Here is a 22,844-nt window from a genome sequence, read left to right on the forward strand (position 1 = left end):
ATTTCCATTCTGCTTCCACTACTAAGAAAACCTACTGCTAATCTCCCTTGCTTATGTGAAGCAGGGGTGTGGGGGGTCCCCCCCCAGAAGCAGCATTTCATTTTCTGAAGAAGTCGATTGAGCCCTAGCTGACTGGGGTGGGGTGGGGAGAGAGGGGAGGAAGGAGGGACTTGCTTAGGATCCCATTACCTGAAGGGCTGGATTGAGCTATAGATCTCCTGGGACTGTGAAACAGGAAGGCCACCTCTCAGACTGAGTTGAGCCTGGGCTTGCAAGGACGTGTGAAGAGAGAGGGGGATCTGCTGAGCAGCTGCAGCCTACAAAGAGTATGAAAAAACAACAAGAAGGTAAGATCAAGGCAGCAAGCTTCCTGGACCAAAAGGGAAGGGAAGCATCTTGTGGCGCAGACTATCATTTCTGCCTCCATGAAAACCTGCTGCTCTTGACTTCATATCCCTCTCCCTCTTTGGGTTCCCTCCTCTCTATTATTTACTGGCAAATACCAATCAGGTGATTGCATTCATGGCTTCAAGCCTCTTGGCAGGCAGTTGGACTTATTCAAAAGCACTCAAAACTCTCTGATTTTGGCAACAACAGGCAAAGAATGAGCTACAGCTAGGTGCATGCAGCACAGCTAACACTCTAAGTCTGATAAATGCCAATTTTCACATGCGAGCACTGCCAATCCCACATAGAATTCTGCAAAAGTCTAAAAAGAGGTATATCTATTTCTTCACTTTTAGGCAGATGGTAGGGGAGGCTGCTGCTGTAGCTATCAACGTTCACCAGCACCATCTCAGTGTTTTGAGACGAGCCCCCAAATCTGCCTGGCAGCTCTGTCATCATGCAAGATTGTCAAAGGTTTTTATTCCTTTTTGTTTTTGCACCTTGTCTTGCTGTTTGCTGTTCTGGACTCATTTTGGAGGAAGGGCAGGGTAAAAATCCAGGGCCGTATGCAACACTCTCTGTCTGCCAGTGGACGGGCGAGCTTTAATGTTAAGCAGAGGAGGAATCCAACACAAGAGCTGCAACAGCCGAAACTTGCCAGGGAACAGGCTGTGCAATGTTTTGTGCAACTAAGTCACCAGCAGCCTGCTTGGATGCATTCTCTTGCACAGCAATGTTCCACCACTGGTGCAAAACATTTTTGCCAGTGGAAACACATATACCGCTAAGAGGATTTAACTCAGTGCTACATTGGTTAAAACTCCTTAGAATCAGCCATCAACTTTTCCAGGTCCAGGATCCACCTTTAAGTTAACCCAAAAATGTATCTGAGGACCTGTTTCTTAATCTCCTGCCCCTATATATTTGTTCAGCCGTGGTGCTGCTGCCATGACCTACCACAGAAAGGACAACAGCCCAGTGGTGGATCTCAACCCACCAGTCAAAGACCAATGCCTTAGATGGTGATGATTATGAAGATAATAACACTCCTTGATAACACATTTGCACAAACGCAGCAATAAGAACAACTTCCCTTAATAATACATATGCACAGGCCCAGTCATAATAAATAAAATATTAACAACGTTCCTGGATAACATATCTGCACAGATCCAGTTGACTTGCCTGCTGGTAGCTCTGCTGTTGGGGTATTGTCTGGGGGACGAGACGTGGCTGGCTGGCAAAGACGTGTCCATCTAGATACAGGGGTGGGATGTGGTTACCTAGAATCATATTTTTTTCAGAGAGAGGGGGGGAAATGGCAAACAGTTAATCCCATTCACTCCGGAGAGGCGGGGAAGTGGGTAGAAGAAGGCGTTTCTGCTCACCATCTCCCTTCCACCCGGCCATCAAAGATACAGGGGTCCCACCCCATACTGAACTCCAGAATCCTACTTCTGCACTCCTTTGCCATAACGGTCCTAAATGCAAAGGGAGGCAGGTTAATGGGGCAGGAAAAGAAGGGGGAAAGTGACCTACGAAAAGGGCACACACGTCTGTCCTCTCTTTCCCACCTGTTTTGAGTATTCCTAGACTGCCCTTCATATGACTGGATAAAAAGCTTTCAGGGAATACAAGCAAATAGCATTTCCTTTCACCAGACACACTCCCACATTACGGATCTCAAAGGGTTGCAAATCTGATGCCAGTCCTACTCAGGGCAGACCCACTGAAATGAATGGACATAAAGCATTTAGTCTTATTGATTTCAGTGGATCTGTTCCAAGTAGCACACAACCCTTAGCAAAGTATTACTAGAAATCATGACGTAATTGGAACGGGTTGTATCCTCCTTGTGGTCTTGTTCAAAGCAGGCTCACTGAAATGAATGGAAATGACTAACGGAGGCCCCATCTGCTCAGTACATTTAAAGCATTAAGATACCACTTTGATAAGTTATGGTTTCCCCAAAGAACCCTCAAACTGTGGTTTGTTAAGGGTGCTGAGAGTTGTTAGAACACCCCTATTCCCCTCATAAAGCTACAATTCCCAGAGTTCCCTGAGAAGGGGGACTGACTGTTAAACCACTCTGGGAATTGCAACTCTGAGAAAGGAACAGGGGTCTCCTAATAACAAACTACAATTCCCAGCATTCCTTAGGGAAAGCCATTGACAGTTCAAAGTGGTATAAATAGTGATGTAAATGTACAGTGCAGAAGGAGGCTATTTTAGGTCTGTTAATTTCAATGGGTCTGGTCTGAGGAGGACTAGTATTGAATACAACCTATTCTATTTGAATAGAATAGTATTCTATTTGAACATATATATATGATAAAAGGATGTAGATATTAGTGGCGTAGCGTGGGGGGTGCAGGGGGGACCGGCCGCACCGGGCGCAACATCTGGGGTTAGGGCAAATCCATGGGTTAGGGGGCGCAAATCCACGGGTTAGGGGGCGCAAATTACTTGCCTTGCCCCGGGTGCTGACAACCCACGCTACGCCACTGGTAGATATAGATATGACCAATACAAAATCTGTTTACATCTTACTGAAATAGACACAACCCACAACCAGATGGGTTGGAAATAGTAGGGGAAGGGGATAACATGAGGCAAAACATGGACATCTGTTAATACCCAAACATCTAGTGGGGTGTAGTGGTTAGTGTCTTGGACATGGGAGACCAGAGTTCAAATCCCCTACTCAGCCATGAAGCTCACAGGGTGACCTTCAACCAGCCATTGCCTCTCAGCTTAACCTACCTCACAGGGTAGTTGCAGGGATAAAATGAAGAGGAGCCCGCTGGAGGAAATGTGGGATATAAATGTAATAAACAAAATAAAACAAAATACGGTAACAAAATAAGAGGCGGCTAAAAACTTTTAAAACTATAAAGCAGAGTAAGTAACATTAACTTAAAATGCCTAGGGAAATAATAATTTAAAATAAATATTGTAACCTGGGACTGAACTGATGGCAATGTGGTACCAGTCGTATCTCATTGGAGAGGACACGCTAAACTTGAGGGCGCCACCACAGAAACGGCTGTTTCCTTTGCAGCGACATAACACACTTCCCCGAGGGAAGGTACTCAGAAAACAGACAACATTAAGACACCTTAAGGCTACTCAACTGACCATCTTAAGACAGGGCAGGCGTATTTGGAAGAGATGCTATTTCAGGTATTTGGGTTCCAAGACACATGCAATGTTAATAGGTAAACGACAGCATCATGCACTGGGATCAAAAGCGAAGAGGCAGCCAGTGCTGTTTTTTCAAAAGCGATGTGATATGATGAATTCAGGTGGTTGAATCAAATCCTGCACTCCCTGCACCTTCCATCTTGTCTTCAATAGCAGACGCACATTGATTACATTACAGTAATCCAACCAGAAGGTTATTGGAGCATAGATCACTGTGACCAGGTCTTCCCTGTCTAGGAAAGGCTGCAGGAAGCAAACCAGCTCAAGCTAGTAAACCAGTGCCTCATGCTGCCAAGGGCACTGGGGCCTCAAATGACGACACTGGAACAGGTTTTGCAAGTCTCTGTGAGTGTCTGGATTGAGTTCAAGGTTACTTTTTATACAGTGGTACCTCGGGTTAAGTACTTAATTCATTCCGGAGGTCCGTTCTTAACCGGAAACTGTTCTTAACCTGAGACACCACTTTAGCTAATGGGGCCTCCTGCTGCTGCCGCGCCACCGCTGCGCGATTTCTGTTCTCATCCTGAAGCAAAGTTCTTAACCTGAGGTAATATTTCTGGGTTAGCGGAGTCTGTAACCTGAAGCGCATGTAACCTGAAGCGTATGTAACCCGAGGTACCACTGTATCTCTATCTGTCTATCTAACTATCTGAACATGGAACTCTTATTAATTATAGACCACACCTATGTTTTATTTTCAACTTGATAAATCACATAGCTGCATTCTTTATTTCTTTATTGACAATTGTGACAACTAATCTCTTTTAAAAAAAAAACACTCAATAAAAATATTTGGAAAAAGTATAGTTTAGACTAATCCATCAACTCAACACTGCATACTATTTTTAATGACACTAAGAACACAATTTCCCATTTCATTAGCTAAGGTCTTTTTGTTTTTTAAGATGCAAATGAAGCTCGTTCATCATGTGAATGCAAGTAAACAGTCATTTCAAACTCTGAATAAGCATCCCTAGTAAATGACTACTGATTCAGGGCAACTGAATCAAAGCAAATTCTTAAAGAATAATTCTGGGGGCGAGTGGGTGTGGCTGATAGAGAAAGATACTGAGTTAGGTGACACTCTCTTCCTTAGGTGGATATGGCTCAGGTATGGTATGTCTATAGATAGGTGTGCTCTGAAGTATTAATAAAATTAAAATCCTGGTTTCTGGGAGAGGGGCATGGTGATTCAGAGATCGTTCTGCTAGCTCTGGCTGACAGAAGATAATTACTTGGTGATAGATAATAGCCAGACAGATAGTCTGGCTCTATTAATCACTCAGGAGATATGGTGATCAAAGCAAGTTAACCTCAGGACATCTGGATCAAAGCAGTTTTTCTATGCCTCGCAGCTCAGATGGGAGCTGGCAGGCAGAGAACACCATCATCCCCAAACTCTACACATTCAATTGAAAACAGTAACAGAATTGCACCCTCTTTTTAAAACCCTTTAAAAAATGTTTGGGACAAGGGAACTGTAATGAGAGATCCCTCCTCCATCTGCTGGGGAAAATCTACAATCTGAAAATCTTTGAATACCACCTTCTGTTTTTGGAAAAACTGAAAGGAAATTAACTGTTTAAGTGTCTAAAGCAAAGTGGAAAGCTTGATCTGCGGTGGACAAGAAAGATTAAAACAAGACTATAGAAATTCCGGTATCTTTTTTTCCCCCCGCCTGGCACTAAAGAACTCAAGAAAATGAAAGTAGAGTAATTATCATTAGCTGTGAGAAAAAGATTTTGTTTTGAGATAACAGCCAGAGAAGCCCAAGATTGTAGTTTTGCAGGAGGATATATTTAGGTGGATTGAATGGCCATTAATAACCAGAAACATAAAAAGCATTCAATAGGGCTCAACCAGTGATTGTTGGTTTTGTTTAGCCAATTGATGGCTGAACAATTAACAATGATCAGCTCAATATTTGATGAAGGAAATGAGCCAGATGCTGAAGGAAAAAAGAAGCTAGAGGAATATGAGGTAGAAAATGGGTATGAGAAATATGCAGATGCCACAGAACAAATTGATGAAAAGTTGGCAGAACTGGATCAATAAATAATCAAATGGATATTATACCCAAATGGATAATCGTGTGGAAAAGGAAATGACCTCCATACAAGGATTTTGGGGGAAAGTAAAAGATAAAAGTCACAAATGATTTGGAGAATTATTTGGATATGGTGTTGATGGAGTGGAGAGGGGGGAAAGCTTTGGGACTTCAGTCCTGGTATTTTTTTAGTTTTAGCAGAGAGAAAGTACTCTGCATACAATTTGGAGCAAATTCAGAGAAAGTTGTGTTAACAGCTATGCTACTACCTCTGGAAAAAGATTTGAAACAAATTAAGTGGAAGGCCCTTGAGGAGAAGATCGGGATACCACCATAAATACAACAAGAAATGCAACTGAACATATGGATCTGGACAGAACAAGAGGATATATAATGAGGAACAAAAGTGGAATACTGGCCCAATGTGTGATCACAGTGGAGTCTTTAATATGGAAATGGATGAAAAAAATTATTGTTATTCAATATGAAGTAATTGTGGTGGGAATTAATAGAGGTAAAATTAAAAGAAAAAATATGGTTAGCATTTATTAATAATAATAATTAAGAAATATCTTGGGACTTTTCATGGGAAAAGGAAACAAATGATTCTAAGACACCTTAACTTAAAAGAAATACTATTTAGCGCAAAATGGAGAAGACGGATGTTTGCATGGATTGAAAGTTTTAAATAGTCATATTTTATTCTATTATGTAAATGGCAGGTGGAAAATTGGAAGTTCTTCTTCTGTATTTTTTTTGTTTTTTGGCTAATGTTTCTTTTATTTTCCTTTCTTATTTTATCTCTCTTTTTCTCTTTCCTCTCTTTATTTCTATTGTTCCTTTCTTTCCTCCTGGTTTTCTTCTTTTTAATTTTTCATAGCTGTAATTTTACTGTATTGTGGGAAAACCTTATTAGAATTAAAATCTTTCATCCAAGAAAATGAAATTCTGGCCCAAGAGAAGATGAATTCTGCCTAACATATTCCCCAGTATAGTAGCAGAAACAAGCTGGTCTAGTGTCAGGCAAGATTCGAGTCTCTCAGCCACAGGATCTCTTCAAATGCCCTTTGCTCATACAGCATAGGGTTCAGTAGGATCCATTGCAAAACATCACAGAGACTGAGGGCACGCAAGAAGGGAATCTCCCAGAATGCCTTGCTTTTCTGGGAAAACACACACAATGCCCGCTTTCCACCACACTTTGCTATATAAAGGGGTACAAGTCATAACCAACAGAATTAATCTGAGCCTTGAGAAGCAAACGGAGATGAAAGATGAAGTGGGAAACAGTGTCACTCTTTCCCCAGCTCCATGTACTTTTCTTTCATGACCAAGAGGAGGGGTACCTCTGTGTATATGTGGGCACCACTGTGTGAGAAGCTAAAGTCACTAGTACGTACACCTGGTACAACTGTCAACAACGACTAGTTTTATTTCACCTCTAGAAGGGAAGGAAAAGCAGGGGACCAGCAGGCAAACAGAGAGGAAGGAGAGCAAATGGTGTACCTGGGATCGAAGCAGACGGTGCCACGGATGCCACAGGCATTGGTGGTACAGAAACGCCACCAAAGGAGCTGTAGCTCACGCCGTTGGAAGCCCCAACACTAGCAGGAGGTTGGATGCCGGAGCCAGCACCCCCAGGAGAGCTCTGTTCCGGGAGACTGGGGGAGTTTTCCCAAGCTTTGCGGGCTGATTCCATCTGCAAGGGCAGAGAGGACAAGACTGAGAACAACCCAAGACTGAGAACAACCCAAGTGCATAGCCACTGAACCCCACAGCCCTTCTAAAAACAAGAAAATGTTCCCCAGAGAGCCATAGCCAGAGTTTGCAACTAGGAAAAGAATGGGGGGGGGGGTCTTGTTCATGAGATGTGAAAGCTTCATGAAACAGCAGGTGCTCTGCATTCAGAAGATCCTGAGTTGTTTCTGACTAAGTTCTATTCAGATCCACTGAAATGAATGGGCCTAAGATAGTAACTTCTCTCAGTTCCAACAGGTCCACTCAGGAGCAAGATTAACCCTGGCTATTACTACGATTGATCCAGGGTATGGCTTAGGAAGACCATGCTTAAGACCCAATAACTGCCGCCAGTCAGTGCAGGCCAGTGATGGTCCAACTTGGCCCTCCAGCTGTTTTTGGACTACAACTCCCATCATCCCTAGCTAACAGGACCGGTGGTCAGGGATGATGGAAATTGTAGTCCCAAAACAGCTGGAGGGCCAAGTTTGGCCATCACTGGTGTAGACAATGCTGAGGTAGACGGACCAATGGTCTAACTCAACATAAGGCAGCTTCCTGTGCTGGAGCCCACACCACCTCCCCCAGAGTGATACTGGAAGTCCCTTTCTTGAATTCCAACTTTCATTAAAATACATACACCTTTCCTTATAGATCAAAGGAAAAGTAGGTAAGAGCCCTGATGGATCAGAGCCAAGACCCATTATGTCTAGCATCCAGATCCCACAACGACCAATCCCATGCCTCGGAGGAGCTCACAAGCACAACAGTACTTGCCCCACTGGTCTTTCCCCTGCAACTGGTATTCAGAAGCTGACCTCACCTCCAATACTGGACGAACTACACTGCCACCTTGACTACTGACAGCCTAATTCTCCTTCATAAACTTCTCTCCCCCACCCCTTTTTTAAACACATCTAAAGTGGGGAACCATCACTAGATCTCTCATAGGATGTGAATTCCATAGTTTAACTACATGCTCCCGAGGTCCATAGGCTTCGAAAAAAATCCTCCGCCCTTGCTGGATGTGAAAGGCTGTTGTTTCTTTCTAAGCTGCCCCTGTGGCAAGTACCCTTATCTGCCCCACTCCTATTAAATCCAATGTTTACTTTAAGAGTGAGGTCAGTCGTGGGGAAAGACATGGGATTCAGGCCGATGCACCGTGGAAGGTGGTGGTCTCTTCGGAGCACAGGGAGGGTTTGTGTGAGCCCAGCCTGCAGAGACACAAACACAAAGACAACAGGTTTTGTTTTTATTCTGGAGAAACTGCATACCAATCTTCTTATTTAAAAAAGAAGTCAGGGCCGACAAAAGCTTCATTAGAGATATAAAATACAATCAGCATAAATAAAGAAACAAACAAACAAAAAATCCCCTGAGACACTAATTAAAAAAATAAGACTTGAGCTCTACAATCACTAAAGGACTGGAGAGAATAATTAAGAGGTTTAGTTAGTGCCAAAAGATTGCAAAATAGATGCTGGGAGGGCCTCTTTGGGGATGAAGTTCCAAAAGGAGGGTACTGTAGTTCAAAAAGACCCCTCCTTCGTCATCAGCAACTTCCAATGGCAGCAGGAGGAGGATCTGAAGAAGGGCATCAGCAGATGATCTTCCCACCTGGGCAGGTCGATAGGCAGACTGGAAGCCAATGGGAAGGAATGCAAAAGGCAGGTCTACTTACATTGCTGGCCAGGGCGTCCTGAAGCTTTGTGACCGAGTTAGCTGTGGTACTGGAGGCCGGTCCAGGGGGTAGGCTGAAGTCCGAATCCTGCAAAGAGGCAATTTCTACATAACCCTGTACTCAACTTTTTAGTGCAGAACTTACAGTTCTTTTATGGTTGCTGAACTCCCATCAGGTTCCCAGCCAGCATGGCCAAGGATCAGGGGATAATTGGAAATGTAGTCCAACGACATCTGGAATGCTGTGGTTCCCCAGCCCAATCTAGATGCAAACCCCCCAAGGTGAGGCTATGTGAAGGACACGGAAGGAATGACACAGGGGGCAGCTGGCTTGCTACTTTAATGGTCAGGATTAACAGGGGACAAGGTTAGCCCCCTAACCTAGCAGAGGCTCCAGTGCCTCCTTTAACTTTTCCCCATAGAAATGAAGGGTTGAAAGAAGTAGGGAAATTAGCTCCTATCACTAGGAGCTAATTAGCTCTTTCACTAGGGGTGGGGAAGTGAGAATGAGATTTGGGCCCATATTGAAACTTAGGCCCCACCTGCAATATACATTTAAAGCACTGGGATACCACTTTAGCTGTCATGGCTTCCCCCAGAGAATCCTGGGAAGTGTAGTCTGTTGAGTGTTGTTAGGAGATGCCTTATTCACCTTACAGATACGGTCTGCCTGAGACCTGTTGCCACTGTAGGCAAAATGCCCTAATGCCTCCCCCTGCAGTCTGGGTCCCCACTCTGCCCCCACTCCCACTACTACCGCCACTAGCCCCATCACCAGAATTGTATCTTTACCTCTGGCGACACCCACACTGCTGCCACAATGCAGCAGCAGCGGTGAGGATATAGAGGGGGCAGTGGTTAGGGCATTGTTGTTGTGTTAGTGGCACAAGAAGCCCCAGAGGAGCTGGCAGCAGCGCAACAATGGGGGCTGGATCCACTGCTTGAGGCAAATGGTTTCACCTCATCTCATGCACAGACTCCCCCTACTCACAGAGTTCCCTGGGAAGAGGATTTGACTATTAAACCACCCTGGGAATGGCAGCTCTGTGGTAACAATTCTGGTCACCCTGAACAAGCTACACCTCTGGGGGAAGCCATGACTGTTTAAAGTGGCATCATACTGCTTTAAATGCATGTCATGACTGTGGCCTAAGAGAGCACACACACACACCTGCCCAAACAGATGCTAACACCCAAGAAGGTTGGTAGGGATGAAGGCGGTTATTTGGGGCCTAAGCCCACAAAACCATAACAGGCGGAAGAAGAAGCAAAAGCAATCCTTACTTTAGGGTTTACTCCAAATTCAATGGGAGGCACAGGAAGGACCGAATCCACGTGGATCTCCACCCCATTGACTGGGGGGACGCTGCCTTCAAGGCGTTCCGCTCCTTCAGAGCCTTTCCGGTTTTTCAGGGAGCGCTCATTGCCAATTGGGCCCGGCTTGTGGTCCTTGCTCTGACCCAGGCTTTGCTCTGAATCCTTATCAGGGAAACAAGAGAGGCTTGGATTTAAAGGGATGAAGGAAGTTCAGCTCCCAGCATCTCCAGGTCAGGCTCAGAATGTCCCCTGCCTTAAACCCAGGAGAGCCGCTGCCAACCAATGTTGACAACAATGAGCTAGAAGACTTCCAGCCCTATTGAGCCTGGTTTCCAGAATGTGCCTGACAAAACCAGACCACCCTTGACTTCCAGCAGCTGGATCCAGATGCTAGACAGCACATCTGGTGCCAGTGGCAGTTAAGCTAGGTTACCTTTTTATCTGACTGCTTTGGCGCTTGCTCTTTCTGGCAGTCAGTTTTGGGATCCACCAGGCCACCTCCACTCATCTCTTCAGGCTTGAGAGTGCCATATGGAGAGCTGCGCTGGGAAGAAGTGGCGGAGGATTCCCGCGACTCAGCGCTCAGGTCAATGCCACTATCCCCCTGGCTGCCTTTAAATCCCTGCTGCGCAAAGCGTGGAAAGTGTTAAAACCCCTCCCAGCAATACCGCTACAAGTCGTAAGAAACGTGAGGCCACCGCCAAAATTAACGCCTCTTTGTCAAAGTCATCACCATATCCACAGTGTACAACAGCGGTTGCTCTTCGTGCTCAATTCCTGACCACACCAGCTCAGCCTCTATTACACTAGGCATCCCCACCTCTTTACACACCTACATTTCACCTCTTTACAGAGGAGAGGCTTGGGTGCACTTACCTCGGTGGAGCTGGATTCGTTACTGGTAAAGGCATTGACGGGTTTGCTCCAGGAATCCGTGCCAGATGACTGAACGGAGAGTGCTGTGGCAAGAGCAGATAAACGGGGGTTAAGATGCTTCAGAGAGGCCTCCCAGGCTGCTTCTCATGTTACATATGTCGCCTTTTCTCAAACATGCATGTTGGGGAAGCAGAATAAAACTCAAACAGTAAGGGGAAATCCTATCCTCTGGCTTTTAATCGTATGGAACGGATGGGCTTCAGCAGTTTGAATTTGGTTTTACCTGATACCTTTTGTGCATGGGAACGTAAGAAGCTGGCTTATATCGATTCAGACTGTTGGTCCATCTGGTTCAGTGCTGCCTACACTGACTAGGAGCGGTCTCTCCAGGATTTCAAGCAGGGCTTTCTTTCATCCCTACCTGGAGATGCCATGGGAGACAGAACCTGGGACTTTCTGCGTGGAAAGCAGATGCTCTACCACTGAGCTATGGCCCTACCTCCATCTTATGTTTTGATGAGTTTTCTTTTGAGTTTCGTTCATAGATGAAGGGGTGGCTGCATTCCCTTAGCAGTAATCTGCCAGGCGCTGGGTATACTAGTGTTTGGCAGGCTCACAGCTGAAAGTGAGCAGGACCACCCCTTTCCGTCTCTTTCTACCATCCCCGTTTCCCTCTCCCTACCCTGCTCCATTTCAGAGATTGCCTGGGATCTGATGCATTTCCAGAAAATCTAGAGAGGGTAGTGTTGTTTACAGGGTTTGCTGGAAATGGAGTAACTCACAAGTGCCTCCAGACAGGGATGGTGAATCTCAGGTCTGGGGCCAAATGCAGCCTTCTCTATCTGGCCCTTGGGACTCTTCCCAGGCCACGTGCCTGAGCAGTCCTACTTCATATCCTCCTTGTGTGTTTCTCCCTGCCTGGACCATGTCCTTGAACTCTGGCAATGCCTCTTGCTTGCCAGGATGGAGGACAGAGGGTGTGTGTGTGTGTGTGTGTGTGTGTGTGTGTGTGTGAGAGAGAGAGAGAGAGAGAGAGAGAGAGAGAGAGAGAGAGGGAGAGAGCGCATGTGTACAAACTGGCCTACTGTACAAAAGCAAAATTTGCATTCACTGCTCCACCCACACCTTTGCATCTGACCATGCCAACTACTGGCACATCCAGGAAGAGAATGTGGCCCCCACCCCACCCTGACCAAGACACACCTGACTCACCTGGACTGTTGGTCTCCCAGATCTCTGTGCCCAGGCTGTTTCCAGAAACCGAAACATCTCCTTGCTCAAGGCACATGCTGCTCTGTTTCTTGGCAAAGCGAGGTGGGATACGAGACTGAAGGACGCGGCCCTTGGCTGGAGCCTGTGGGAGAAACGAGGGAAGCCCAAGGGCGTCAGGACTCCTGGGAAACACTAGAAGGCTTTGACCCAGAGACAGAATCTCAAGGAAACATTGGTTTTTGTCTGGCCAAAGTGTGAACCTCTTTCTTCCAACTCAAGGGGGTGGTGAAGAGAGGCAGTTGTGCAGAGACCCTAATCTGCAACAGCATCATCATGGGGCAGGAAGCAAGAAACAGTGGTGGGCTAGATCTGTTAGAACACTGGCAAACAGTGGCATCAGAGAAGTCAAATCTACAGCACAATCTTCAGGCAAGACAGGAGCCTGACACACATTTGGCAACAACACCCACTGTAAAAGTGGCAGCAGGACCTTGGAAGGGCTGCATGGAACACCCCGGAGGACCACACACGGTTGCCCCTTTTTCCTATAAAGTCTCCAGGTTGGGATGGGGATTTGCCTGGGAAAGAACAGGATCAGCTTTATCCAGCTTTTGCTCCAAGATTGGTGGTGGCGGCAAAGTTGTCCTTGCCTGTCATTTCTGATGGTTTAGAAAATGAGTTGCCAATGAAGTGCCCAAAGGATCCAGAGTGCCTACCAGTAAGTACCTCCTATGGCACCTGAGAAAGGTCTCAGTAACTACTCCCTCAAATGTCCGCAGTGTACAACCAGAGGCTGTTTGCTCTTCCTCCTCAGTTCCTCTCTGCACCAGTGCAGCCTCTCATGTACTGGGAAACCCCCTCCTCTCTTTAATATGCCCTCACTTCATTGTATGGCAGGATTAGACACATTGTTCCAGCCACTTTGTTCCTAGTGCCCATGGCACGCTCTCACAATTCCAAATGTGCCTACTGGCCCCCAAAAGAGTTTGGTTTACAACAGAAGAAGGGAACCTTTGGCCCTCCAGATGTTGCTGAGCTGCACTTCCCATCACCCTTGGCCACTGGCCACACTTGCTGGAGCTGATGAGAGCTGTAGTTCTGCAAAATGCCTGGAAGGCAAAAGTTGTTCCCACACACCCCTGGTTTAGAATGTATAATGCCAGGATATGAAACCCAAACCTTGGTTTGTTAAGACAGCTGCCTTTACATGTGGCATGTGTGGGTGTGCTAAAAATGTATACCTAGGTTCAGGGGGCATTCCTGCCCCCAGGTGCTCACCTGGGCTGCTTGCTCTTTTTTCCGTCGCTCCTCCTCCAGCAACCTCCGCTGCTTCTTTGTCAGGACCTCGATGAAGCCTTCGCTCCCAATCGGTCCGACTTCCGTCTCTTCAGCAGGGCCTGAAAGCCGTCCGTCCATGATACCATCTGAGAGTCAGTTTAAAGACAACTTCAGCTTATTTCCAACTTTGCCCTGGTTCTCACTAGACTAAGAACTTGACATTGGGGCTGCGGTTTCATCCAAAACCTTCAATACTCAAAACCTTTAAGGTTCAAAGTGCAGCAGGTGTAAAGCATGGCAGACCAAGCTCTGCTGTTGTTCTAACAATCAACATCCACCCCCTAAAGGGCTCCTGCTGTAACGTGGCAAGCAAGAAGTATCTTTAGACTGGGCAAGCAAATGGACACTCCTCCAAGAGGACTGGGTCTGAGCTGTTTTTGCTGGTGCTCATGTCTTTGTGTCCGGACAGGAGGCAGTGCTGGCTTGAAGCCCAAAGCATCTTAAGGCGCTTCCCTTGCAGCCAGAGACTTGCTGGCAAGAGTGACTGGAAGGCCGTGGTGACAAAGGGGACAAAATAGAAGCACCAGGAAGCATCTGGGTGGGTCCTCATTCTGATACCCTCTCCGGGTCCAGATGTGGCCCAGCCCAGCCCACTCGGTCCCATCCCAGGATCATTGGACACCAATTCTTTGAACTCCTCCTACCACTCATCCTAGTCTGGACAGCCATTCCAGGATGTCTCTCTTTAGAAGAAGCTTCACAACCTGCCTTTAAGCTACAGGAGCCAAGATGGCTTACAATATAAGATAAAAACACATTTGCCACAAAAACCACAACAATACCACTCGTTTGGGGGGGAAACCAGAGCAGCAGCAAACCAATTGCAGCAGCAGGGTTAATGTTAAAACAATCCCAAACCCTTGCAAAACTACATACAGTGGTACCTCTAGTTGCGAACAGGATGCGTTCTGGAGCCCTGTTTGCAACATGAGCAGAATGCAACCCGTGTCTGCGTGTCGTGGTTCGCCGCTTCTGCGCATGCGTGTGACATCATTTTGAGTGTCTGCGCATGCGCCAGCGGCAAAACCTGGAAGTAACCCTTTCCGGTACTTCCAGGTCGCCGCAGGACACAATCTGAAAAGATTTAACCTGAAGCAAACATAACAAGAGCTATGACTGTATCAACCATTCACTTAAGGGCTACATGACAGCAAGCCAAACGAATTTCCTGAGGAAGGGCACCACTACAGAAAAGGCCCTGTGCCATGACTCACCCAATCATTTCTAGGCACGGAGAGGGAATTCATTTGGTCCACATCTTGAAGTGAACTGATCTAATGCACTGGTCCTGGATTTATATCCAGACTGGAACAACGACAGACTGGAACAGAGCTGTCTATCAGATTATGCACTTCTCTGAATCTCTGACAAATCACAAACCACTGCATCTTCTCTCGATAGACACCTTCAGGTGGTTTGGAACAATCACTTGAAGATGTGTCCAAATGCACAGAAAGCAGACAGACGATTCCCCAAACTGTGTACCAGAAGCTCATCCTCTATTGCAGCAGTTCTCAACCTGTGGGTCCCCAGATGTTGTTGGACTACAACTCCCATCATCCCTCAGCTCTGGCCTTGCTAGCTAGGAATGATGGGAGTTGTAGTCCAACAACATCTGGGGACCCACAGGTTGAGAAAGGCTGCTCTATTGGATTAAGTGAACAGGACTTACTTCCGTAGCTCAGCTCAAACTGAGAAATGGCCTCTCCCTTCTCTCCCATCTGCTGGGTTCCAGACTTGGGCTCCCTCTCTGGATTCTTTCCCAACCCTTCGGTACTGCTCAGGTTAGCATGGGAGCCGTAAACGGAATGGCTGCTCTCAGGACTGCTGGGGTCAAGCCCCGCACTGTCGTCGGGAGATCTAGAAGAGAAAGCGAAAGACCACCAGCTTCAGGGAAGATTGTTTCATGCAAAGATGGGAAAACCTCTTGCCTGGGGGCCTGAATGTGACCCTCCAGGCCTCTCTTTCTTGGTCTTGGAACTTGCCAAGCCACACCCCCTCATGCGAGGCCTCACTGGTCCTGCTTCACAGCCTAAGTATTTTTTTAGCCTGGCTGGACTGTGTCCTTGTCTGGATGGAGGATAGATAAGAGAAATGTGGGCACCAGTATGTGCAGAAAACAGAAATGTAAAAGCTTTTTTCTTGGTTGCTCTGTTTGTGCCTCAGGCTCCAGCCATCACTGGCATGTGGCCCTCAGAAGATTACTTTTGGGCTGCAAAAGATGACTGGCAGTGACTCTTTGGTTTGAGACAGGAGGCATTCCCAGTCCTACCTGGAGATTATGCCGGAGACTGAACCTGGGATCTTCTACATGCAAAGCAGGTGCTCTACCACTGAGCCATGGCTTTTGCCCACAGTGTGACAAGAAGTTGAATTTAAGTGCAGTGCAGCAATCTGGGCACATCCTTACATGCAAAGTCGCCTTATGCTACATAAGCCCACTACTGCCACCATTATAGGTACCATGTAATACCCATTCTCCATTCGTAAGCAATCAATATTCTACTGTGGCAGCACCTACACACTGGAGCTCCCTGCTTATAGATAGCAGGCAGGTGCCTTCACTGTACTCTTTTGGGCACCTGCTAAAAACATTTTTATTTAGACAATCCTATCCAGATGTTTAGAAAGCTGGAGTGAGCTTTAATCTGTTTTGAGCCTATTGTTACTTTATTTTAACATTCTGAAAGTCTCAAACTATTATTAATTCTCTTATTGATAATTTTATAGTTTTGTCTTTTTCGCAAACCACTTTGACTGTGTTTTTTCTACAACTGGGTGGTGTACTGTAAACTTATACAATAGCAGCTTTTTGCAGGTGGGGGAATAATAATTGCACAGGTAGGGGGAAACCCACCATTCCCACTCTCCATTTATTTATTCCCCCACCCAGTGTGTTTTCCTCACTTCTCAAACTTTGGAAAGGCAGTGCAAGAGTTCTGGTGGCATCGCTCGTGCCTCCTTCCCAAAGCCCGGCCAGTTGCTTCCCAGGGTGTCTAAGGTCACAGGAGCTCCCAGAGCCCTTGTGCGACTTTCCCAGTCCCTGGTAAGCAGTCCTGCCTTGTGGGGATGGGGAAGGGGCAATTCTGAGGGGCGCGATTTTGGCCTTGTAAATGGGACTCCCAGAACTGAACCGTCACGTAAGTGGAAGACCCACCGCATCAATTTTACAAAACGAATAAAGCAAAATATTTTGTTTATTAAGCAGAAGATCTGATTGCACAACTACAGCCATTACTTTGGGAGGTGGGAGGACATTAAAGCTGTTAGGCTTACCTTTTTGTTTTTATCTGTGCCCCATTCATCTGCTGGCTTTCGTAGCAGGAGGCTGCTCCATTCCCACCAGCTCTCACAGCTTTCTCCCCAAACCCAGTCGAATCGGCTTTCCGGCTCTGCCGATCCACTAAGGGTCTCTGGCTGGAGAAGCTTCTCTTGGCCAGCTCCCTCTTCTCACCCATGCCGCTGCTGGAGAGATTGCCGTCCAGTTGGGCCTCGCCCTCTGAGATGGCACTGCCACCGCGCCTCTCCCGCCTCTCGCTGAAGTCGCTGCTCTCAGAGGCCGTCTCCCACTCCTCATTGGCATGGTCAGAGGAGTTCTGGTAGGGCAGCTCAGGAGACCTCCTGGTAGCGGCACCACCCCGATCCATCATGGTCAGCTTGGCTCTCCCTGGCCACTGGCAAGCTAGGAGGTTGGTTCCGCTGTCTTCCGGGTTCCACTGCCCCATGGACTCACGCTCCTGCCTCAAGCGCCTGAACCGGGGAGGCTTGTCCTGACGAGGTGGGCGGCGGCGGCGGAAAGGACGATTCTCAGCATTCTCAGGATCACCCCCATAATCCTCCTGGAAGTAGTGCCTCTTGTCTAATGGATCCTCCACATTGGCCCGCCGGGTGAAGGAGTCTGGGTGCTTATATGAGTCTTGGCTATAGTCCCTCTCAGACAGGCGCCTGGCCCCAAAGGTGTCCAAAGGTGTGCCGTGGCCGTACTCCTGCCACGTGTTCCCCCCGTTCCGGCCCTGCCACTGGGAAGGCTCCTTGGAAGCAAAGCCTCTTCGCCCATACCCGGAATTGCTAAGTCTCGGGGGTAGCGAGCGCCCGAAAGCTCGTGGGGCCCTCCCTCTGGCATCCAGGGTGCCTTGGTCATCCGAATAGATCTTGTTGGACCGCCAGGAGTCACGGAAGTCTCCCTTCTTGAGGTCACTCTCCTCCCTTTCCGCAAGGGAACCCTCATTGCTGTTTTCAGAGCCCCGCTGGCGGCGGCGCTTGGGCAGCTCCTCGTACTCTGAACCTTCGCTGTGGGTCTCGCTGGCAATCCTGCGCCTGAGCTTCCCTCGTGGGAACTCTTCTGGCTGGTTGAATTCCCTCAGGGGCCGCCCTCTGCTACTTCGCTGAGCACTGCAGACGCCAGTGCTGGTGCTGCTGTAGGCACCCCGGCTACTGATGTTGCCACTGCCACAGCCCACAGCACTGCCATGGCCTCGGAAGGTGAACTCCCGGAAGCCACGACCACGTCCCTGTCCCCTTCCACCAAAGGCTTGTTCCTCATCAATAAATATCCAGTTGTTTCTTTTGGTGGGGGGCAAGTCACTGGACTCCCTTGACTGAGGCTTGGCCTCCCAGACTTTCCCATTTTTCTCCTCCTCCTCCTCTTCCTCCTCTTCCTGCTCTTCACCCTCCTCCTCCTTCTCCTCCTCACATGGTTTCTCGGCTTCTTGGACCACTGTCCGAGAGGGGTACTTCTCGTCCAGCAAGTGGAAGCGGGCAGAATGGAGCAAGGCAGCAGAATCATGGTCATCCTCCTCCTCCTCCTCCTGCGCCTTGTGAACCGGGGCCTTCTCCTTTGGTGGGGGAGGGGCGGCCTCTTCCCCATCTGCTTTCACCTTTTCCAGCTCTTTCTCCTTCTCTTCGACTTTGAGAGCCTTCAGGACTGGCTTCTTAATCGGGCCAGATCTTCGAGCCCTCCCTGTCTGCTCCTGGTGCTGCTGCTGCTGTTGCTGCTGTTGCTGCTGGCTGCTGGCACTTCGGCTCTCAGAAGCCCACCCTGGCTTGGCAGTTGCCGGCTTGCTGGCAGGTCCGTCTTTCTTCCATGCCTCAGCGCCAAAGGACTGCTCATCTCGGCAGGCCTCTTCATTTGCAGAAGCCGTCCCATCCGAGGAATTCTGATAGTGGCTGGTATCCCAGCCATTGTACTCTGGCTTCTTATCACTGTGGGCCAAGCCGGCTTCCAAGGAGGAGCTCCTCAGGTTGGTGTGGTGAGGGTCGGCAGTGCTAACAGAAGGGGCACACTCTTGATGTGGGAAGAGACGGTCTTGGCTCAGCCTTTGGGAGGAGCCGATGCAGCTGTCAAAATTGGCCTGGGGCTTCTTGTCGAAGATGTTTAAGTAATCTTCTCTGGACTCCTCAAACAGGTCACGTGCAGGGTTGATGCTGGTGCTCTGCGATGAGTAGGAGCTGTTGTTCCTGAAAAATGAAAATGTCCCCCACAAAAAAATAAAAAAATCAGTCAACAACTTGTGATGGCTTTAAAAGACAATCAGACAGGTTCATGGAGGAGGATATGGCTATCAGTGGCTACTAGCCACGACAGCTATGTACCACCTTCCCTGCTGGAGAGGATACACCATTTCCCCTGGAATCACTAGCGGGCTCAGGTCCTGCTTGTGGGCTTCCCATGAGAGCACCTGGTTGGCCAGCTGTGAGAAGGATGTTGGACTAGGTGGGCCTTTCATCTGATGCAGCAGGGCTTTCCTTAGGTTCTTAGCCTTCCAATATTCATATTCCTCCTCCATCTCTCTGCATCCAAGATGCAGCGGTGGCCACTAACTTGGATGGATTTAAAAGAGGCTCAGACAAGCTCATAAAAGAGAAGGCAATCAATGGGTACTAGCCATGAGGGCAATGTTCTGCCTCCGAGTATCAGTTGGAGCATCTGGTTAGCCGCTGTAAGAACAGGATGCTGGCTTTTGCTAGAGTTCTGTTTCAGCAAAAGCAAAGTACTGTGGACTTGCAGTCGCAGTTGGTCCAGATTTAATATTAGAAAACTCCCAAGACCATCACCTGCCACTCTCACTCACTGCAATGAATGCTTATGATTTCAGGGGGTGGGGCCAGATGACCCTTGGAGTCCCCCTTCCAACTCTACAATTCTATCATGAATATGCTGTAATTTTTGCTTTTCTTCTTGCCCTCTAGGCACTGGGCACTTCGCAAAAGTGGAGTGCCCAGTTACTGGCAGAGCACATAGCGCAAGGGAGGGCTGCAGCATAGGCGGGTGGTCGAGGACTCAAATCCAGAGGCAATTTAGCGAAACAGCTTATTTTTTTAGTTAAAAAATCCGGATCATTCAGAATTCAAAAATATAAACGTCCCTACAGACTCCTTCTCATAATTTCTCAGTGCTGGATAAAAACATTTCCCTTTCCTCAGGCAGTTTGAAAAGTCTGGAATATCATTGCTTTGGGAAGGTTGCGGCCTGATCCAAGCAAGGTGGTTTACAACAGGAGCACTGCCACCGTGCCAATGACTTACAAATAATCCCAAGTTCAGTCCCCAGCATGCTAATCAGTGCAGACAGTACTGAGTTAGGTGGACCAATGGATCTGACTCGGGATAAGGGAGTATCGTAGGTTTTAGGAGAAGGGCTGTAACTCAGTGGCGGAACTTTATATGCAAAAGGTTCCAGGTTCAATGGCATCTCCAAGCAGAGCTAGGAGAGATCATCGTCTGCAACCCAGAAGAACAGCTGCATTGTCAATTCAAACAATACCGAGCCAGGGGCCTGAGTGTCCTCATGATGAGAGCACCTGGGCAGATTTCCCCCTCACCTGGCGTGCAGTCCTTCGCTGGCCATGCCTTCGGTCTGTTTCGGGCGGGAAATGGGGCAGCCTTTGCTCTGAGAGGGAGTGTAGCTCTCCTGACCCCACACTGGTGGAGGGGTCTCCCCGGACACAGGCTTCCTCTCCTGCTGCATGGAGGGCTGGCTGTTCTGCTCCTTCGACAGGCAGCTGCTATTGGTCAGGGAATCCTGCTGGACCGCCGGCTTCATGGCCCCTGTTTTGGGACAGAAGGAGAGATAAGGAGAGGAGGCAATGGAAAGCTTGGGAGCCCAAACTGGGTTCTGAGATAGAGGCACTCAGGAGGCCCCAGCTTCTGTGTGTAGGGCTTGGAGAGATAGATGCACATACACGACCCCCCCCCAAAAAATGTCTGAGAGTGACTGTTGGTCAGTGTGCTACGTGCATGAATGATCTGACTCAGTCTAAGATAGCATCCTGTGCTCATCTCACCCCTGATGTAATCCCCAGTCCCGAGGTGCCCTCTAACTCCTTCCCTGGGGCAGGCATGAAGGCTAGCAACCTTTGAATAATTAACTGCAATGAACAAATCAAACCACTAGTGACAGCCACTAGTTTGGATGGCTTTAAAAGAAGATTAGACAAATATCTGAAAGATAAGGCTCTTGATGGCTACTAGCCATGATGGCTACCTGCTACATCCAGTGTCAGAAGAAGTGTGCCCCTGAATACTGGGAACTGCTGGGAATTGCAGGTTGCGCTCCCATTCCCGCTTGTGAGCTTCCCTTGGGGGCCTCTGGTTGGCCACTGTGAGAACAGGATGCCGGACTAGATGTGCCTTTGGGATGATCTCTGGAAATGTTTTTATTTGTTTCCATATACTTTGTGGAACATACATTAGAGATCTAAAAACTTCCTGGGTTCTGTTCTATTGGGCCCTGTGTTTTACAAAACATTAAATATTTCTCAATGACCCTTACCTCTAAGGCTTTAGTGGGGAACTGGATTTAGCTGGAAGGCTTAAACCTTATCTCTCCACCCCCCCCCCAATATCCTGCAGGGTCCGGCATGACAAGTGGGTGGGGCTGCCTACCTGTCAATCACCTGACCCTTACAATGACATCAGTGCACCAGCCTTTGCTCACATGGATTATCAGCTCATCACCATGGCTTACAAAGAGATATAGAAAATGGGGTGTACAGAGAGCAAGAGGAAAATGAAAGCAGGCAATCAGCTCTAAACCATGGTTTGTCTGTATGAAAGCTAAACCATGGTTGCATTCTAACTCCTGGTTAGCACAAACTATGATTTGATGCAATTTAACTAAGCACTGGTGTTTTCTTCCTTTTAAGAAAACATTACCTGAAGGATGGAGGGCTGAGGGGTAGAAATCCACCGGGGGGTGCCCCTGGACCATGCGAGGGTCCATGTAGGAAGGCATCATCATCCAACGGGGGTCGAAGCCCAGCATCTGTGGATGTGGTGGATAGAAGGTCCGCTGAGGGTGGGAGGAGGGAGGATAGACCTGGGACTGCGGCCAGCTCTGCATTTTGTACAGCTGGTCCTTAAGAGGGAGAAAAAAAACTAAATGGGCATGGAGTGCAGGTTCCTGCATAGCCCCTGAATAGAAACCACATTGTTGGACTCCCTATTCCCATAATTCTACGCCTCTGGGTTAAATCAGGTTCAGCCCCCAATGGCATCTCCAGTTGGTGGAAATTCTCCTTGCCTGAAATCCTGGAGAGGCACTGCCAGTCAGTATTGACAATACTGACCTAGATGGACCAATGGTCTGGCTCTATGAGGACTGAACTCTTATTCTATTTTTAGGCGATGGCCAGGGTTTTGCATGCAGAAGGTGCCAGAGTAGTTTAATAATCCACCCATACTCCCAAGCACTTTAAACATTCACGGCTTCCCTCAAGAAACTGTAGTTTATTGTTAGAACTTATTCCAGAGCTACAGTTCCCAGAGTGGTTTAACAATCAGTCCCTCCTCCCAGGGAACTCTGGGAATGGTGGTTCTGTGAGGGGGAACAGGGGTGCTCCTAACAACTCTCAGCACCATTAAACTACAGTTCCCAGGATTCTCTGGGTGAAGCCGTAACTCTTAAGGGTTGTGAGAGTTGTTAGGATAACCCTACTCCCTTCAGGGGGATACGATTTCCAGAGTGGTCAAGCCCTCTATCCCAGGCCCTTCTGGGAGAGGAACAGGGAGGTGGTCTCCTAACAAATGTCAGCACCCCTTAGCCAGC

At 47.9% G+C, this 22,844-nt stretch overlaps 1 protein-coding gene across 21 annotated transcripts in view; it reads right to left on the reverse strand.

Annotated features, from left to right (window-relative positions):
- PRRC2B (proline rich coiled-coil 2B) overlaps window positions 1-22,844 on the reverse strand; it is a gene marked incomplete at its 3' end in the record, with an annotated part of 68,867 nt that overhangs the window by 14,664 nt on the left and 31,359 nt on the right. For 7 of the 21 annotated variants that reach the window (XM_083596806.1, XM_083596808.1, XM_083596807.1 and 4 more), the window contains exons 14-28: window positions 21,953-22,154; window positions 20,620-20,845; window positions 17,075-19,255; window positions 15,471-15,658; window positions 13,739-13,884; window positions 12,461-12,602; window positions 11,249-11,331; window positions 10,806-10,997; window positions 10,340-10,534; window positions 9,057-9,143; window positions 8,485-8,589; window positions 7,145-7,337; window positions 1,776-1,868; window positions 1,573-1,670; window positions 190-317 (exon numbers count right to left, since the gene is read on the reverse strand). In XM_083596806.1, coding sequence (XP_083452932.1) covers window positions 190-317; window positions 1,573-1,670; window positions 1,776-1,868; window positions 7,145-7,337; window positions 8,485-8,589; window positions 9,057-9,143; window positions 10,340-10,534; window positions 10,806-10,997; window positions 11,249-11,331; window positions 12,461-12,602; window positions 13,739-13,884; window positions 15,471-15,658; window positions 17,075-19,255; window positions 20,620-20,845; window positions 21,953-22,154 — 4,259 coding nt within the window. The remainder of the gene's footprint in view (window positions 1-189; window positions 318-1,572; window positions 1,671-1,775; window positions 1,869-7,144; window positions 7,338-8,484; window positions 8,590-9,056; window positions 9,144-10,339; window positions 10,535-10,805; window positions 10,998-11,248; window positions 11,332-12,460; window positions 12,603-13,738; window positions 13,885-15,470; window positions 15,659-17,074; window positions 19,256-20,619; window positions 20,846-21,952; window positions 22,155-22,844) is intronic. The other 14 variants (XM_083596814.1, XM_083596811.1, XM_083596809.1 and 11 more) reach the window with 4 other exon arrangements.

The sequence above is a fragment of the Podarcis filfolensis genome (assembly GCF_964270895.1).
Source record: "Podarcis filfolensis genome assembly, chromosome: Z".
Classification (NCBI taxonomy): domain Eukaryota; kingdom Metazoa; phylum Chordata; class Lepidosauria; order Squamata; family Lacertidae; genus Podarcis; species Podarcis filfolensis.